The 19,553-nt window shown below is 41.6% G+C and overlaps 1 protein-coding gene across 1 annotated transcript in view; it reads left to right on the top strand.

The window, feature by feature from the left end:
- SPATA5 (spermatogenesis associated 5) overlaps positions 1 to 19,553 on the top strand; it is a 162,467-nt gene extending 142,914 nt beyond the window's left edge. The window contains 1 exon segment of the mRNA XM_041412004.1: positions 18,458 to 19,553. Within this exon segment, the coding sequence (XP_041267938.1) occupies positions 18,458 to 18,634 (177 nt within the window). The 3' untranslated portion in view covers positions 18,635 to 19,553.

Raw genomic sequence — 19,553 nt, 5'->3', positions numbered from 1 at the left:
GAAATCTCTATTTTTTAAAATCTTTATGCATTTAACAAAAGGAATATTTCCATGTGTTGTGGTTAAGTGTTGGAACATGATGCAATAAGTCAGTTTGGCTGAGGAGATGTTCTCCAAGTATCCTGCAGCAGATGAGCTTGCCAGCTTCCGCAGGGAGAGGAGGTGGGGGGGGAGAGCTACAAGCATTCTTTGCTCCTGCCAGCTGTGAATTAAAAGACTATTAGAACCATTTCCCAAAGCAAAAGAGACACAGCAAATTTTTCTTCAACCCACAGGTTGATTGGAAATGAAAAAAAAATTACATTTTGAATAAGCTGAAGTGGTACACAACATAGCTGTCTCATTACTTACTTGGGGAAAATGTAGATATTCATTTTACTTCTATAAATTTTCCTTTAAACTTCCTTCTGATAAAAAAAAACTTATTCAGAAACACTAAATTCAATAATTTCTTTAGTTCTGTATCATTGACTTTTTAATTAGAAACAGAATTCGGAATGTTTCACCTTGAAAAGATTTTAAATATTTCAATTCAAAATGACTTTCAAGATTTCCTTTCAATTTTGTTGCTAAATAGAATGGGTGAGGTTGAATTTGACCCTTTGTTTATTTGGCTTTGGATTAAATAATATATTCTGCTCGGGAAGTATTCTACACTCTATTCAGCAGAATAGAATACTTCTGCAATTCTGCTTTTGGATTAACTTAAAATTAGAGGGAGTTGGTTTTATGAAACAGAGAATAAAAAGGGAGAATTTTTTTTCACATTTTGATAGATACACTTCAGCATCAGCATCTATTTTCGTCTCTTTTGCTCAAAGCAAATTTATAATTCTTTTGCTAAGAAAACTGAGCAGCCCGGACTGATAATTTGCTGGCTGCACTTTTACATGGACCCAGGTGTTCATGTTCGTCTGTTTATATTGATTCCACAGTTGAAAGATAAGACTTTCTGTCTCAGGTGGCAATGGTAAAGTTGTAGGCAATAGATTTGAGAAAGAGGAATATTTAGTTGATCTGTATCTCAGAACGTATTCTGTTTTGAAAATGTATTTAAATGATTGTGTGATTATACATAGTTGTGGGCGACTAATCTAGTCTGTTGCTGCAGGTCATGGGAATAGTCATAAAAAGTATTTACTGTGAATGTGAACCCGGATGCGTGCTTTCCCGACATGTTTCCCATATGGTCTGTAAGTAAACAGTAAATCAGATAGAGAAGAGCTGAGGAAAGAGAGGAAGTGGGTATGTGGGGATTCTGCAGCATTAAAACTCTGCATGGTTTGAAGCCCTAGCTTGTTTTGTCTCTGAAGGAAAAAAAAAAAGAGCAAGTCTAAACAGAACAAAGATGCTCTGCAGACCTAGGAACCCATGGAGATTCAGGCACTGACAAAAAACCACAACATTTTTTATCAGAAAAGCCTCGGTGGAAGTGCAGTCAACTGGCCACCTCTAGAAATGATTTGCTATTTGCCCACCTACACTAACTGCTGTGGCAGAGCCTGGCATGCCTCTGCAGACTGCAGCCTGCACATTCTTTTCCTGAAACCAAACTAGTTTTAGGCGATTGCTATTTCCATTTTGACAACTCACCATTCATGTCAGACTGTCCCTGTCAGACATGTGTTTCTCCCTTGGTCCTCTCTGCTTGCTTTGGGAAATCCAAACAGGGGAGGCAGGGATGTGTCAGATGGTCTCAGTGGGTATAGATGAGGGTCTGAGCTATAAGCACTGCAAAAATGCCTTTTTTTTTGTTGCAGCTGAAGAGCACACAAGAAGTCCTGAGTTGCAAATTCTGTACCCTGGATGTGTGAATGGGAGGGTAGGAGTTCTGCCTGGCAGGAGAAAATGTGTTTTCACACTGCCATTTCAATATACATGAAAAGTTTCAATCTCTACTCATATATTTGCTCTGTGTTTATCTGTTTTACCTGACTTACCTTTAAAGCCATCCCAAGTCTCTGAAGTGTTGCTTCTCCATACTTGAAAGCCTAAGCAGGCTTTCTTTTAGCCACCATGGCAATTTCTCTGTCACTGAAAGGGGCCATTTCATAGCTCTGGTCTCTCAGACTGGGAAATTTTCTCTTGGATACAGCTCACGCAGGCTTTCCATGCCCTGCAATCCCTGTGATTTTCCTGATTTTTGTCTTCTTTCACAGACTAAAGAAAGTACAAGTTTTCTGTGGAAATGATTGGGAGATTAGAGAGAAGTTGGCTCCAATCCAAAGGGTGGTGAGATATATTAGCACAGTTTGTAAGATAAAGCCAAATCTCTATTCTCTGTTACCTTGTGAGACTCCAGCCTAGGGCTAAATGCAGCCACAGACTTATGCTCTTGTACTTCTGAGAGCATGTCAGTGTGAGGAAGTTATCCTGGAATGAGATAGGGTGTGAATGTAAATGCAGTAGCTGTTCCAGCCTAACATCCTGTGGAGACAAGGCCTTGGTGAAGTGACTAAAAGCAGTAGAATGACTCCAGTGGCAGCTGAGGATGGTGAGCACCCACTGCATTCCCCCCTCAGCCGCCAGCCCTGCAGGCAGAGGACGGGCTGGACACCATCTCCCAGGCCTTTTTTTTTTTTTTCAGTAGGAATGCAAGATCTAACCATCTTTGCAATGGTTGCTTTTCCTGTCATTGTAGAAAACATGATTTATTGCTCATGTTATCAACTGTCAGAATGAGGTGATGGCCAACAGCGTTACCACAGGAGTCTTGTGAGCACAAAACATAGTTTAACACCTGCTGTCATGGGCAATATTTTAGCTCTGCCTTCTCTTACTGTTTTTTGTCATTCCTACAGATTATCACTCTGGCTTTGATTGTCTCTGTGAGTATCTAGGGTTTCTTAGTGTACGTTTGTAGTGCTGGAGAGATTGGTGTGTGCACACACTCTTCCTGTGGTAGTCTGGGAGTTAAAACTCAGCTTTTTTAATGCTTGAGAGGTTGCTACACACCAGTTTTTAGGCCTGTGTGGTGTGTTTCAGTTGTTACCTATCCTTTATGGTCTGCTGGAAATTAGTGTTTATTTTTAAAGTGCCTTTTCCCAGATTAAATAGAGCATTAATTAGTGCGTGAGAGGAACAGGGTGCGTTATTCCACTGCAGCTTTCCATCGTGTCGAGAGCTCATTACCAGATGTAGAGATCATAAACAAACACACATGGCCGCTCCATGTAAATCTTATGCAGGAGAAATTACTGCTGATCCCTCCTGATTACATCACTTTGTCTTCCAGCTCATTAATACACTTTTGACCGTGGAGACTATTAAGGTGCTAATAACTCACAAAGCAATATACAGGAAAGTATTACCTTTCCATATTTGTTAAACATATTTCCATCTGGAATTCCTGTCCATGGTCTAGACTACTTCTTTTTTTTTTTTTTTTTTTTTTTTTTAATTTTGAAAGAGTAGTTGTGGAGTCAAAAATTTTCCTTCGTAATTAGTGTTTGCTTCCACAATCTATATTGGATATACAAATAGTTTTCCCAAAGCCACATGAAGGTGATGATACAGAAATTTATCTGAAATTATTAGGCCCAAGTCTTTGCTGGCACAATACCCAGGGGAGTTATGCCAGCAGGTAAATTGGCCTAAGGATGAATAAACTTAATGAAATCTGGGAATCACTAATTTAGGACTTGATCCTGCCTGTTACCAAGGATTTAGATCCCACTGCAGTAACTCCCATGGCAGTCCCTGCTGTGCCAGGCACTGGCTGTAACCCCTCCACTGCTGATGGTCCATGAGGTTTGGGACATGAATGAACACCTATCAGCAGAGCTTGCTAGATGGTGGCAAATGAAATTCATGACAGAGCTAAGACTATAATCCTACATTCAGTCCCTCTCAGGGATTGTCAGATGGCTGACTCCTGTTAGGAGTGACTTTTGCCTAACTCTGCTGGGATCCTTGGCAGGTAATGTTTCACATAGTCTGGTGGAAAAGACCATGTTTCATACTCCTCTCCCACATTTCTTATCCCTTTCCCAAACTCTCCAAGAGCACCAGCCACATGCTGCCTGAGCTGCTGACCACAGCAAAATGACCTGGCAGGGATGAGTAGCCTTGTGCCAGAGTTTCTTCCTATTTTCCTTTTACTGGAGACACCAATATATAAACAATAGGTAGAAATATAAAGCAACAAAGGAATGTGACACACTGTCATTAATCACAACTTCTTTCTGTAACCAGAACATGAATTTTAGCATTTGTAATTTGACTGAATCCTGCATTAAAATCCATCTCTACTTCTGACAGTGGATGTTACTGAGTCCAAAGTTTTGCAGAGCCACTAAGTACCATCACCTTAAAGGTAAAAAAGGTATTGTTTGTTCATGGTACTTGTCCTGCTCAATGACTTACCGCTTCCATTTAGCTTCCAATTATTAAAAGCAGATAAGGGGTTTGGAACATATTTTAGCATGTGCTTTACTTCAGTGGTGTTTGCTGACGTCAGAGGAACCCAAAACAGATGCCTGTGTGCTTTCAGGGATGCTTTCTTGAAGCAAGGGGAGAGGAAAAGAGAGAAGCCTCTCCTTCCCTTCTTGGCTCTCTTCTTTTCATGTGTGAGTAACATACTGTGCGCCTGGTTTTGTTTAAATCCAAGGGTGGCAAACAACCACACTCTGTGAAAACTTCCTACTTCTTCCCATCCTTCTTTATGGTTTGTTTTTTTTCTTCTTGCTATTGATATTTGGGAACCTGTGGAGACAAAGTGATGTGAAACTTGGAGGTCTGACAGAGGAATTTATTCTGGCAGTGTTTGTGTGAAGCCCTGTGGTGCCATGAAATCCCCCTCAGTTCCACGGCTTGCTTTGGTTTTTCAAACACAGCCGAAGCTGGGCTGGTGCTTCATTTGCAGGGGGTCTGTCAGAAGACAGGGAGATGGATGGGACAATCTCCCAGCTCACAGGTTGGTTGAATTGCCTCTTTTAAGGTAATAACATTGCTGAAGCGTGTTCTAATATTTTACAGCTTTTTGTGAAAGACATGGATACTTGTCGCTAAATTACAAGTCTGTGAACCCAGTAAACCTGTTGGTTCTTCTGAATCAAGGGTGCTTGATGTTCAGGTGAATTTGTATCCCATTAAATGGCAGTTGCACTCATCGTGTGCTTCAACTCTACAATAAAAGAGCGTGTATATAGACTCTTCTTTTTAAAAGGAAAATAAATTTATAGGGACTTTGTGGTTTTATGGTTTGGGTTTTTTTTAAACAGTGAAGCATTCCCTGACAGGTTTACAGCAGCTAAGCAAGATGTGTGTTGAATTCACATTCACATGTAAGTGTTACGTGGCTGTCCCTGCTTTGTCAGCTGCTCAGTTTGTGTGGTGACAGACCAAACAACGGCTAAGTGACAGCGCTGAAAACAATTTCACAGGTTTCTCAAGAAAGTGTAAAGATGAGACTTCTCCACCATCTGAGCTTAAGGGCCATGTGCATCACATCTGAAATATTCTGTTCTTTGTAAAGATGAGGAGAGGAATATTTTGGAAATATGAGTGTACATAGTTGGGGCACTGACAGCTGTATGTCACATTTTTTCTCTCCACCGAAGTTTGGTTTATGTGGATAGGGTTAAGCTGACCCTAACCGTGAACTCTAGTGCTGATCAGAGATTTCAGACCCACTCTTGTTTGCAAAAATGTCAGCGTGAACTCATGTTGAAGCAGTATAGACTTGATTAGGATCTTCTTTTAATCGAGAAATCATATTACAAAGTACATCTTCCCCAATAGTTCTAAGAAATGCCTTGTGGCAATTAAAGCAATTGCTTGCTCAGTAAACAATTCCAGGAAGAAATATAGCACATTTTAGTGATTTTTTTCCCCCCTCCTAGATGCATATACTGTGCTAAAGAGAAGGATCAGCAGTCCATCAATAGTACATAATTCGGAAGTCCCTTGGTGGTTGATTTAATAATCTAAGTAGCGTGTACTAGCTAAAGGAAAACTGGGAAGTAGTGTGCACACTCACTGCAAGGTTGTCAGGCAGTACTTAGTTATAAATCATGCAAAACTGAAAAAAATTCACCCTGATAAGATTACCAAAACATGACAAAAGGCAGCCATAAATAGATTTTTGACTTCCTGCTCATCTCTTCTTTCTCCTGCCCTTTGCACTCTGCTCTGGTGTAACAAAGCTGTCAGGGCTGTGCAGCTCCTCCAGGTGAAGGTCAGCTCTTGATATATTTTTGATTGTTGTGTGAAGTGCCCCTGTTAGTATGTGGTCCCCGTTTTAACCTTTTTGCAGATTCCCCCAATTATCCCAAATCACTTTCACATGGAGCTGAGGTTAAGCTTTATTTCTCTTGGCTTGTCCCTTCTGTAGCAGACACTTCGTCTTCACTTTGAAAGGACAAAGCGATGTTCAGCTGCCTGGGCCTGTGCCCAGCATTTGATTTATACATTATTTAATTTCCTTTAGAAAATTGGAAGCAGAACTTTAGGAGTGGAAGTCAGTCCTTTTCATTTGTTTAAGGATCTTTTAGGGCTAATATAATCATCGATAGTAGATGTCAGCATGATTAGGGTGACTTAAGGTAAAGCAAAGAAAATTGAATAAGAGGAGAAACTTTTTTGCAGAGGAGAGGGTGCCAAGTTTTATAGCTGTGCACAACATCTGTGGGTTATGAATTGTGGCATTAAAAAATGGAAGTAGAACATCACCAGGTTTTTGAGTGACACATTGAAAACACTTGCCTCCCCTGGCTGCAGGCTGGGGCAAGAAATGCTCTCACCCTTTGTGTTACGTTTGCAGTCGATCCTTGGACTCTCTGGAACTTAATTCAACCAAGGAACTAATTCTGCAGAAATTTCTCACTAAGTCTGGAGGTTTGCATTTGGGCTGACACTGCATTCACTCCTGCAGTTAGGTCTGTACATGCCTCTAAGTGACCACCAAGACAATTTTCAATTTCTCATGCAGTGGAGTCAGGAAATTAAAAATTAACTCTGGAAAGGACATCATATAATATTTGGCAGTGTAGTTTGAGTGCTGTGTCCACTGAGGGGTAGAAAGTCCTGCTCTCACCAAAAAAACAAAAAAAAAAAAAAAAAAAAAAAAAAAAAAAAAAAAAAAAAAAAAAAAAAAAACCCAACCAAAAAGTTGAAATATGTCTTCCATGGGATTTTGCATGATCCACAGCTGAGGGAAATATAGGAAGGGGAAAGGCCTGTGGCATGCATGTGCTTATAGATACAATATGACTTACTTATGGCCTTTAATTTAGCAAAATAGCATTTAATGACGCAGAGTTAGAGTCTCACATTGTTTCAGGCTCCCTGGTGCTATGGCTGCTGTTCCCAGCATGGTTATGTGAGGGGAGAATGGGCATCAGTGCCAGAGTGTCACTGTGGTGCTGTGCCCATTCCAGATCTTAGTATCATCCATTTGATCTGGAAGTCACTTGTTAAATGGTAGGGGCACATTGCAGCACAAGAGAGGCTTTCTCAATCACAGCCCTTTGAGCTAAAACAAGCACCTTCACCACTCTGGGCTGCTGAGGAAAGTACCAGTTGTGTGGTGTCATGCAAAATGAAAGGAAGGAATAAAGTCCAGCTTCCCCGTGACATGTCATGCATTTAAAACTTGCTCACCCCACAAAAACAAATGATTGATATCAAAGAATCTTCCAGATAGCATGAAAAGTATTAAATATGACACCAAGTTAAGAACCATCTGGTCTTTGCAGTACTGAATAATTACAAAGCTGAGAGAAAATAGCATCTGGTTTTTGGTTCAGTATGGAAAACTGTGCTTCTATAGCAGCATCCTGGATGTGGTGTCCTCATTCTTTTGGTCACCTTTTATTGTTTTTGCAGAGGCGTTAAGACTTTCTGTCTGTCCTACTATCTGTCATCTAATGTGAAATAAGTAAATACAATGCAGCGGGAAGTGGAAAATTCACACTTTCTCATGCATACAGGCAATTCCTGAGCAAATCAGAACTCAGCTCTTGACAAAGATCTGGAAACAATACCAGTTGTGGATACCCACATGAGGCAGACAGAGCAGCATCTGCTAAGGACAAAGTCAATGATACAATTAAGGTGTCCTTTTTTTTTCCACCTCACAGACTCATGTCTATTTGACACAAGCTGTTGGATGCTGTCTTCCTTAGAATCCTCTGTGCCATGCAAAGTGCGCTGCTGGGTGATTCCTGAACCTGATAGATAGCCTGGAATGGCTTCAGGGAGAGCTGTTGTGCTTTATTGTGTCATTATATAACTTGGCCACACAATTCAGCATAGTAAAATATTTATGGAAGTTCAGGCAAAGGTATATGTGTGCTGCAGGCTGTAGCTAGCAAGAGGAATGCACCCACAACACTGCAGGTAAGAGGAGCAGATGGTCTTTTCCTGTGTATTCACTCAGGCTCTGGTAGGCAAAGCAGCCCTACAATAGGAGGCAAAAAACCTGATGGTGACTTCAATTTGTAAATGTCCCTCAAAGTGTCTGTCAGGATCACTTCAGGACTGTCCTGTAAGTGATTCATGTTTCTTAGGGCCTTTTTATGGTCTTTCTTTCAGCTGTAGTCCTTAGTTGTGTTGCAGTTTCTGAGCTCACTCTTGTGGCATCCTCCTTTGGGCTTCATCCCCACCTTCCTTGAACACTGTTAAGCATAAATTTGCTACTTTTCTGGCCTTAAATTGTTTGAGTATCATGCTAGACTGCAACTTCTAGGAAGTTGAAATGCTGTTAACATTAAAAAGTAAAGCTGCATACAACATGGAGGAAGGAGAAGGGAGACTCCTCTGCTTCCTCCTGTGCATATTTGCAGAAATGCTGAGGGTAAATTTTGAACGTAAAGCATCTTTGTGAAGAGAAATTCAAGTGACCTGTTTTTAAGTCTTCATAGTATTGGAAATTTGCGTTACATTGTCTTGCCTAGACAAGGAAGGAGGGGGAAAAAACCCAAGAGACCAAGGAGGTTTTTGCAATAACATGGCACAAATGGAGAAGGAGTTTACAACTATGGAAGAGAAGAATTTTTTTAATTAGGTCTGTTATCCATGGAGTAAGCAGATCTGGATGACTTTCAGACATTACATAGATTCAGTTTCCTCAGTTGCAGGAGGACACCCAAATTACAAGCTGTAATGTTAACAGTGCAAAAGCAGACACCTTAACTGACTTTCTGTTCCATTAAAATGTAGCCCATCAATCCTTAAGGTAATTGTCAGTACCCCACTTTTCTTGTTCCATGTATTTGCATCATTCATGGTTCCTTTTCTTGCTGTACTTACTTTATTTCTTTTCTTGCACAAGCAAACCCTGCACTAAAACTTGACTAAGTTCTTTTCCAGCATTTTTTGCTTCCTCCTTTAGGAGTAATAACCATACACAAAGGCATTTTGCTGGGGCTTAATGGCATTGCTTTCTAGGTCTGCCTGTCCTCCCAGCCACACTCTGCCTCCCTGGAATACAGGCATGCAGTAGTCCTCCTCCCTGATTTTCCTGGGAAACATGAGCAGCTGGTGCCATGGGAAGCTCCAAGAGGTAAACTTAGAAACAGCCTGAAATTCCTTTAGCTTTCCGCTGAGGAAATATATACTCCACAGGAGACATCTCATGCCTTCCAGGAACGAAGAACCCAATAAATAAAAGCTAGAGAGCTTCCATTAAGGACATTATGTGTGTTCTCCCCAAATGCCTTTTCTCACCTCCTGCCTCAACCTGGGATGTGAATGCATGTGTCACCCAGAAAGTATAACTCTTACTATTGTAGCATTTATGTGTTTTCTGTTCAAATTGACAGAAAAACTAAATTTCTAGAAGATTTGTAATTATTTTTAACTGAGTGAGTTTGCTTTTACTGTATTGTGTTATGATAGCTCATATGCAGGTAACTGCACTTGCTATTTTTAACCTGGTGTATAAGATCCAAATCAGGACAATATTTGCCATGCCTCCAAAGACAAGACAAAAGGCAGAGTTTAAATGAACCCATGAAAAAAGAAATTTTTTTTTTACCTTCCTTCTTTGCTGGTTGGATTCAAAAATTTAGGGTTGTAGCTACCCTTAAATAGTGATATAATGTAATAGAAATGTGGCTGGAGCTGAAAGGAGAAACGACAGACAGTTCTAGACTGGCTCTGTTCTATTGGCCAAAAAAAAATATTTTTAGGGAAGGGAGAGCACTTCTCCCAGTTCTTTTTGCAGAGTTGCTTTTATTTGCTTTGTTTTGATAGGAGTCTGAGACCTCTGCTCAGGTTAAACTTGAGAAAGGAAAGGCAAGAATTCTCTTCCAGTGCAAGAAATAGGGAATATGCTGAACATATCACCCAGCCTCATAAGTGCTTAGAAATCTGAAAAAGCAAGAAAGCAAACACAGCAACCACTTAACACCTCCACCCTGATAGGTTTCATAAGGTGGGAGCTGCCCAATCTGTTTAATACAGGTTTTTTTTTTTTTCCTTGGGAGGAACTCATGACAGCCACAGCTAATGATGAAGTCTTCTAATTTTAAATTTTTAGTTGCATAATCCAATCTCTCTTGCTGGCGGCGTTCGGCAGAATACCCTTGGCTCTGTGTCCAGGCCCTCTGCAGCACCAGCAGACTGTGAGTGAGAACACAGGATTCTCTTAATTACTTTTAATTAAAATGAGTGCGTGTGCACACACACACATAGAAAGACTCTGTTTTTCTAGTGGCTTGGCTTCCTTTTCTTCATTGAAGGGAAGAAGTTAAACTTTCCCATTAAATGTTTATATAAAAATGAAATAATTCTGAGGTTAACCAGAAATGCAGCTTAATCTTGTATAGAAACACGCATGTGATTTTTTGGGGGGGGGCTGTTTTTTTTGGGTTTTTTTTCAGTTGCACAAATATAGCTGAAACTTGAAGTTGGCAGAGAGTGCTGTTTAAAAATATTTAGTCCCAGCATGTAAAAACTCGTTCTGTTACGGAATTCCTTTGTGAGAGGTGTAGCTATGCCATGTCTCTGCCAAAGTGATGGGAGCCATATCGGCGGAGCGCCTCTTGGAAAATAGCTGCGTTTTGGGCTTGTAGTTACAAAATTGAAATCAGAATTTACATGTTTTATACATTGCTTGGAAGGATACCACATCTAGTAATGTTTTTTAAGAGAGTGGAAGGAAGAAAAAAAGAAAGCTTGCAGATGGAGCCGAGGCTTCGCTCTGTTAGAACATGTCGGGATGAGCAGAGGTATGTGTGATGACACTTAGCATGTACCACTGAGAGCTCTGCTTTATTCCCCTTAGCTGTCATCATGTGCTGGAGTTATGATACATACACCTAATTTTGGCTACATACCTCATCTTTCCCTTCCCTGGGCGTGTGTGAGCTTTATAGAATAGCAGGAGCTACTGATACATGTGATGCTGTCTGCTGCCCGGGCACAGCTCCTGCTCAGTATCTGGTACTGGAAGAACAATTAAAGGCAGCATTTTGGGGTCACTTTGCCTCATTAATTGTTGCCATTATTGTCCCACAAGTGCAGCTGGCCAGTTGTCTGGCTCAGCTCTTGGCTCTCACCTTCAGCTGATTCTGAAGCTTGGCTGAGATCAGGAGAGGTCAAGAGGACTTGGTCTTTGCTGTGGCCACCGTGGAAAGGGTGAGTGGGAACCCCCATCCTGGTCAAATCAGATGTATTCAGGGAGCAGGATGGCTTTGTGTCCCAGTGCAGCACCTCAGGTAAGCTGTGGACATTCACATGGTGTACCCACACACATGGTCACCTGTACATCAAGCCACAAAATTACACAAATAAGCAAATGGTACATTAAGTTGTGTAGATTTGGGGCAGACTGCTCTGAACTAAGGTCACTTACAGACATCATTAAAGGAGCTGGTTTTATTCAATTACATGTGCTTAACAATTTCTCATTACAGGAATCAGGAATAGCAGAGATCATTTGCTCTCAGAAACACAGGATACACATAATCCTGGGTTATGGTTTGGGGTGGAAGGGACCTTAAAGATAATCTCACTCCACACCCCTGCCATGGCCAGGGACACCTTCCACTAGGCTGGGTTGCTCAAAAAGTAATACCTGTCTTTCCATTTAAGAATTGCAAAGATGTGGCCTCATTAGTACAGACCTGTTTTAAAGTAGGCAGCCCAATGTCTGCTCATAATGAATGTCTCTTTAATAAACAAGGGATAAAGAAGTCTATATTTTATATCTAATTGTAGACTATCATTGCCGAGGGTAAGAGCTCATCCACTCCAAGTAACTCTTCCTAAATACAGAGCCATAGAGATGTAAGTGCTTTAACTTGAGGAAAGCTAATAACAGTTTACAACATAGCTGCTTAGAGATCAAAGAAGCCTCTGTCTCACTGAGGCATTTGTGCAGCCTGTGAGGGCCTTGCACACTTCAGCTGGGAAAATTTTAGGGAGCAACAGTCATATCCTAAGTAAATCACTCCATAGATCACATCGTTCAGTACATGAATCTGAGAAGTGAATGGACACTGTCTGAAAAGCATGATGCAAATACACTTCATCATTTTCTGGTTAGAACAGATTATTTTCCCTTTGCAAAATGCCCACATGTATAATTGTATAATTTTGTGGATGTCCCATCTGTGGAAGTGTTCAAAGCCAAGTTCTGAGCAACCTGGTTTAGTGGAAGGTTCCCTGTCCATGGCAGAGGGGTTAGAACTAGGTAATCTTTAAGGTCCCTTCCAACCCAAACCATTATTTGATTCTGTGACCCATCCCATTTAAATCTACATAGATCATAGAGCTGAGCAGAATGAAGAGATGCACATACAGGGTGATTCTTTGTCTTTCAAACATTGGTCAAAATTTATCACAAGGTGTTCAATAGTTCCATAGTATTGGAAACTTTTTCCTCTGTACAGAACAAGATTTTTAGCAATCTGTAACAATCTCTCTGTGCAGACAAGAGGAAAAAGCTGATTTCTTATCTTTCCTTGGTTTATACATAAAACAGGGGAAGGTGAAACACAAGAGAAGTACCACATTTAAGCCTTTTTGAAACACGTCAAAAACTTTGCCTCTCAGCAGCTAAGACCTTCTCAGTTTAGACAATTTTAAAGAAAAAATTATATTTGTGACTTAAAATAGCATTCTCATCTAGGGCAGGTCTCCCCAGCAGCTCCTGGAGCATAACGCATCCCACTTGCTGTGCTCCCCACTCCTCCCATGCTGACTTGTCGAATCCCCCCTGAGCCCATCTCAATACCTCAGCAGCAAGCTGAGGCTCTTTTTATTTTATTTCTGGATTAGTTTTCTGATGATGTGGTGCATTGAATCGGTGAATGAAAGGACCAGCTTAGCACCGGAGCCAGCACAAGAGCGGGGCGGGAGCCCGCAGCCGGCAGCGGGTGGTGCCTGCACAAAGGAGAGGGGGGAAAGCGGGGCCGTGGCGTCCCACACTGGGCAGGAGTGACCTGCTGGGGGTGGCACAAACCTCGAGGTATTTTTACATCTCTGCCCAGCACTGCTTTGAGCTACAAATCCCTTGGGGGAAGTTGTGCGCTGCTAAAGCCGCGTTGAATTATTTATGTGGATTTTAAGAATACAGTCAGCAACCTCTCATCTGCTTTCTGCTTGCGGAGCAGCTTCTCGTCTTGGAAAGGCATCCGTGCCCACCTTTTCCCTTAGTCTCAGGTGGGTCCTGGGAGCTTTCCGGCTATCCCTGTTTGTGGGGATAAGTCCTTTGCTCTCACAGGGCAGCTCCTGGCACAGGGGTAGGGCAGGAATTCGCCAGAGTGAGACACAGATGTCGAGACCCGGGGGTTATTCATGTCTTTTTCAAATGCTGTGCGTGAAGCTTTTATCCCTCCCTGGCTGAGCGGGAAAGGCGAGTCCCCAGACCTGGTCCCGGCTCCCTTTGAGGTGCCCGGCGGGCGCTCAGCCTCGCAGGTACTGCTCCGCCAGGAAGCGCCCCAATTTGCGCTATTCACAACCCGCAGGGCACTATTCTTGTTTCCAGGCTCCTAATCCCTCTCTCACGCACAATCCCTTACAACTTTAACTGGTGGGGTGGAGGAGCGAGTTAAAAAGGAAGGAAAAAGGAAAATGAAACACAATGTAGGGCCAGGCAGTGCTGCCAGTTACGGCGCACACAATTCGCACCAGCTGCAGCCCAATTAAACCCGACATTCACAGGTGTTCCCTGCACACTCGGCCCTAACAAAACCACTTTCTTGAAAATACCTAAGGCTTTAACACAGAAGAGCTTTTCTTTTTTTTTTTTTTTTTTTTTTTTAAGGTTCTTTAAAGCTATTTAGAGCACTTTAAATACAAAGAAGCTGAAAAGAGCTTCGCGTCCGCTGTAAAGAATTGGTGCTTAATGCCAGAATGGGGGAGAATTGGCCCAGCTGAAGCAGCCAGTGTAACCATTGGTTTCGGGGGAAAGATGGGCTGGGCTCAATGCTGGTTATGCAGGGAACAGTAACTGGCACCGGGCATTTTATTGTTGCTGGGAGTGGAATGGGGCAGGAGGGAACGACTAGGTGTGAATCTTTTTCTGCTGGGGGGCTCATCGTTGTTTGTAGCATAGCTCTAGGCTGGTATGTGGCTTTGTTTCTTACTGATCCCTGTATGTGTGGCTCAGACGGCAAATTTTCATTCTTCTTTCCTCCCAGGAATGCTTGATTCTGGTGCCTTTTTCACTTTAAAGCAGAATTCTAAAGTAATTGTTTATTTTCTGATCTTAAAGATCATTCCTGAGATGACAAATCAGTCTTTCAAAAAATCAATGCACTGTTTTTTACATATGAATTCAAAAGTATTACCATGATAAGTGATGACTGTAGACAGCAGATGAATTCATTTGTCGGTAAATTGCTCTTACTCCATTGAAAATGAGAATTCTGTTTGGTAAACTTCCTTTGATAATGATACTAATAATAACCAAACTAGGGGATATTCTGGTACTCTTAGATTCAGCAGCTTTTTATCCCACCTGGCTGCTTTTTTACTGCTGTAGTAGCACCCATGTAGTTACAGTACAGCTTGATTATCTGGTGACTGATGTGTTGCTGTTTAATCACTGCTGTCTCTGGCAATCACGTCATGCCTTCATTACTACCCTAGAGTGGGTGCTGAAAGCCACTCTGGATTCAGATGCAGTTACAAAATATCTATTTTGTCCCTCCATACAGTGAGATGTATTTTTGCCTTTGGAACAGGACTAGGATGTTATTCCTATTCCTCACAACACAAAGAGATCCAAAAGATTGCACTTTTGTCCTTTTTTATATACTGAAAAGGTAAAAATGATGATACCTTGTAGTATTTTTATTTGAAACTCATTAAGAATTGCCTTGCAGGTAGGTAATGCTGGTTCTTAGCGTTCATTTATTGAGGTAGGCAGATACTCTTCATCCTACTAAATGCAATGGAGAAAAAATAATATCACCCAAGCTTCAAATTCACAAATAATTTGGCCTAAATTAGGTACTGTCACTTGGGAAAAAAGATGCTGGAGGCAGTGTGGATAATTTTCTGAGAAAAATCCTCTCAGCACAAATACAAGACAAGAAAGGAACTGCAAGCAGCCCAAGGATGGAGCTATGGCCTGGTACAGCCCCCTGTGTGCCCTGCACAGCTTCAGGCACTGAGCAGTGAGAGGCCAGGGCAGAACTGGCCAAGGCAGCGATGGCAGATGGGAGGAAGAATGGACAGGTTGAGCAGGAGCAAGGTCTGAGTCACTGAGGACTCTGCAGCTTGCAAAGACTTGACTGGGAGGGAAGGAGATAAAGCTCTGTAAAATCATCAATGGTACAGGGAAGAGCAGATGAATCACCATTCTCATAACACAGATAGGATAGGAGGATAGGGGATAGGAGGACTTGCTGAATTTGCCAGTTTTAATGCAAACAAAAGTGCTTTATTATGTAAAGCATGATTGGACCGTGGCACTTGATACAGTGTCATCTTGTAGAGGCCAAAAGAAGAAGTGATTTAAGAAAGTCCCAGGAGAAGCTCATTGGGAATAGACCTGTTGCAGGGTTTTAAAGCTGATGGTGTGGATGCAGCTTCTGGGTTTAGAGTGTTGCTAAGCCTAGGAAAAATCCATGTCTTGCTTCTAAGGGTCTCCTTCCTCTGCTGTCAGTTACAGCCTCTTCTGTGCCCTTCCCTTTTTTCCTCAATCCACAGAAATTACATTTAAAAGTCCTTCTGTTGCTCCTTCTGGTAACAAATGTCCTAGTGTGGCTGTGACAAGGAGTCTCCATGACAGACCAGTGACCTTAGGCCAATAAGGTCTGAATTCACCAGATGAATTCACCCTCCTCTCACTGTGGCTACACCACTACTTGTGTTTGCTTTCCATGAGTGATTTAGCTTTATCAGCTAGTGAGAATGCTTGTGAGGACTTCTTTTTTTTTTGAAGTTTGCATACTGAACAAAGCAAAATAATCAAACTTGCCTTGTTGAATCTCTTACCTCAGAAACCTGATCCCCTGGGTTAGCCAAGGAATGGAAACAACTCCATGTGACTCTGTGACCAGACACAAGGGCCTACATTTTCAACACTGTGCCGTAACGCCTGCTGTTTATTACTCAATAATATAGAAAATATTTAGTCCATGAAAATTCTGAGTGCGGCCAGGAAAAGGGAGAACAATAATTTATGCCTTAAATTTATGCCTTTCCTTTTCCTTTAAAAGCAGCTGAAATGCTTTTAAGAAGCCAAAAATAATGAGTTTTCTGGTGCTTCCTCATGTCTAGTGATTTTCAGTTATCACAGAACTTATGGTTCAGTGTTTAAGAATAAAATTAAAGCAAATTTAAAAAATCCTTTGGAGGTGAGTTGTCATCACTGTTACTGATAGTGTTGGCAGAGCATAGAGAACAGGTGAAAGCTTCATCAGAGCTATCTGCCTATGGGTGAATTCCTCCTGAGTGTATTGGTGTACAAATGAAACAGGAAGAAATAGGATTGGTAATGGTGTTCCTTCGGTTTTGGATGTGACAGCTTGACAGCGTCTCCTTCAGCTTCTTCTTCACTAAACCAGCTGCTGACAAGTGAACTCCTTGTCAGTGACACCCTACTTCAGCATTTTGTGCTGTGGATAGGTGATGGTCTCTGTAGAAGAACAGGACAGTCAAAACCTGCTAGACTGCATTTGGGGTTTTTTGAATAATGCCTGTGAGAACTTCCAGAGAGTCTCTTCATTTTGTGGGCTTACTGCAGTACTTATCAAGGGGAAATGAACTCCTGTTTCAAAGGCCAACACGGGTTCTGAGTGCAGAATACTTGGGATCTGTTTTTCCATCACCAGTCTTCTCCCTTGTGATAGAATTCTGGGGTCAGTGGTAGGCAGGGAGTGCAAGGGGTGTTTGATCTGGTGCAGGTTTTTTTCTTTAAGTAGCTTAATATTCCTGTTAGAGATAGGGACACAATGTCTGCTTAGAGAAAAACTTGTACAGAAAGACTAGGGCCTCTCTGTTAACTTTCTGGGTGATGTATTACTGATCTCCACAAGAAGCTGGTGCACTAAATCTCAGCTGCGCTTCCACTTTCAGCTGTCTCTGAAGTCCTGAAAAGCATTAAAATGCGTAACAGCAGTGTTTAGCTTTGGTGCTCATTAGAGCAGCACAGAACTAATAGTAATATTGTTGTAACTTGACAAAGCCATCTAAATCCATGCATGTTTTCTTGTGAAAGCTTCCTAAACATGCTGCTAAATCCCCTAAAAAGCTACTAAACGGCTTTGGCAACCATTAGCAGAGCATAAGCGAGGGAACTCCTTTCAGTAAGTGAACAAACAGAGAAAATATGCTGAATAGCCGGACAAATGTGTTTCAGTTGGCTCTTTCATTTACAGATATAAGGGAGCAGTCAATATCAATCACTGTTTTCCCTGTTGCACTGGAAATCACAATATCTCTTTTCATTCCACAAGCTCCTTTCACCACAGTAATGTGTCTTTAGAGTGACACTGGCATCAGTCTGTTTCCGCTGTCTGAAGTCCAGAGAGCTTAAAAACACATTGCAGGGTATGAGACCTTAACCTTCCTCCCCTTCCACACACCCCTCTCCTCCGAGCCTCCTTTTGGAATTAATTGTTTTTATTTCTTTACCAGTGCAAGGCTGGGAAAGAAAAGTGCCTGCAGAGCCTGGGAATATCTGCTCTTGCACTTTGGGGATGGAAAACTGTATTGCCGGGATTTGAATTTATCAGGTGTTGTGGGGAGTTTAACACAAGGTAATATGATTAGCGAGTTAATTTGCAGCATGCTGTTATGTGAAATGTAATGTAACTGTGGTTTGAAGTTCGAGCTACATCCTGTTTTTTGGATGTCCTAATCGCCCACAACCTCATTTATTTAAAAAAAATTTAAAAGTTGGAAAAACTCTACTTGTGATCATTGGCATTTGGAACAATTTGATGTTCTTGGGTTCTCTTTCTTCAAGTAATGTAAATAATAATGATAATGATAATAATAATAATAGTAATAATAATTAATGCAGTGTGCTTGGTTTTTTGTTGTTTCTTTGCAGATAACAGCAGTGTGCAGGGAAGCAGCCCTCCTAGCTCTTCAGGAAGACATCCATGCCAAATCTATCATGGGCCGGCACTTCCAGAGCGCGCTGACGGTCGTGAGCCCGAGGATTCCCGATTCGTTAATCCAGTTTTATGCAGATTACCAGCAGCAAAGTGGACTGCACACGCTCTGAAAGGCAAATTAATACATACCCCATTCACTGTGTGAATGGAAGATTTCCTTTGTGAAGCTGTCAGAAGCCAAAGAGTTTTGTACTGTGAGCGAGTGGAGTGTCTGGAGTTAACTGAATGCGGAATTGCTGTAATAAAAGTCCCTGTGGAAGTTTTGAGTGTCATAGACATTGTCCTAAACTTTAGATTTTACCATTTCAGTGGTATAACCTGCCTTTTAGCGGTAGTCAGATTTCTGGTGTAAGTCAGTTTATCCATGTAGCAAAAAAACCCCAGAAGATCAAATTCTGAATTTTGGTGGATTTTTGCCCAGCCCTAAAGAGAGAAGCAACAAATGCTGTTATTGCTTTGATTTGTTCCTGCCTCAACCACAGTTTGATCCCAGGGACCATCCCAGTGAGTGGCCTCATTACAAAAAATGCATAAAATTATTGTGAATTTTTTGATTTATGATCTCCAGCAAAGCTGCCAAACAGGCTTTCTGAGATAAAGCCAAGGCATCCTGATTGATTACAGCCAAACATTTATCTTTGGTCTTCACCAGCTTCTTTTTAGACATGCTGGCAGGTGGGCACCTTGAAAAACTGTCCAGCCCTTCACTGACCTGAGCTCACTGCCAGGTGTCAGCAAAAGATTCTTGTTGTTCATGTTTGTTTCCATCAAAATAAATGGGAATGTTGATAAAGTAGATTATTTAAAGCTGGCTGCTTAAAATCCATAATGAACCCTAATTAATGGATGAGAAAACCTCCTTGCAAAAACTGTTATAAATGACCACAAAATACTTCAGGGACAGATAAAATCTCCTCAACCAAAGGTTGTTTCTTTGTTGTATCGTCTGTTGAAATGATGACAGGTCCTTGTGGGCTCTCTGCTCTTGCACTCAGGATGAAATGCAGTTATGCAAACTAATATTCAGCT

This window comes from Onychostruthus taczanowskii, unplaced genomic scaffold, assembly GCF_017590055.1.
Source record: "Onychostruthus taczanowskii isolate IOZ18803 unplaced genomic scaffold, ASM1759005v1 scaffold38, whole genome shotgun sequence".
NCBI classification, from domain to species: Eukaryota; Metazoa; Chordata; class Aves; order Passeriformes; family Passeridae; genus Onychostruthus; species Onychostruthus taczanowskii.
Note: the sequence above shows the minus strand (reverse complement) of the source record. Positions and strands in the feature narration are given on the sequence as shown.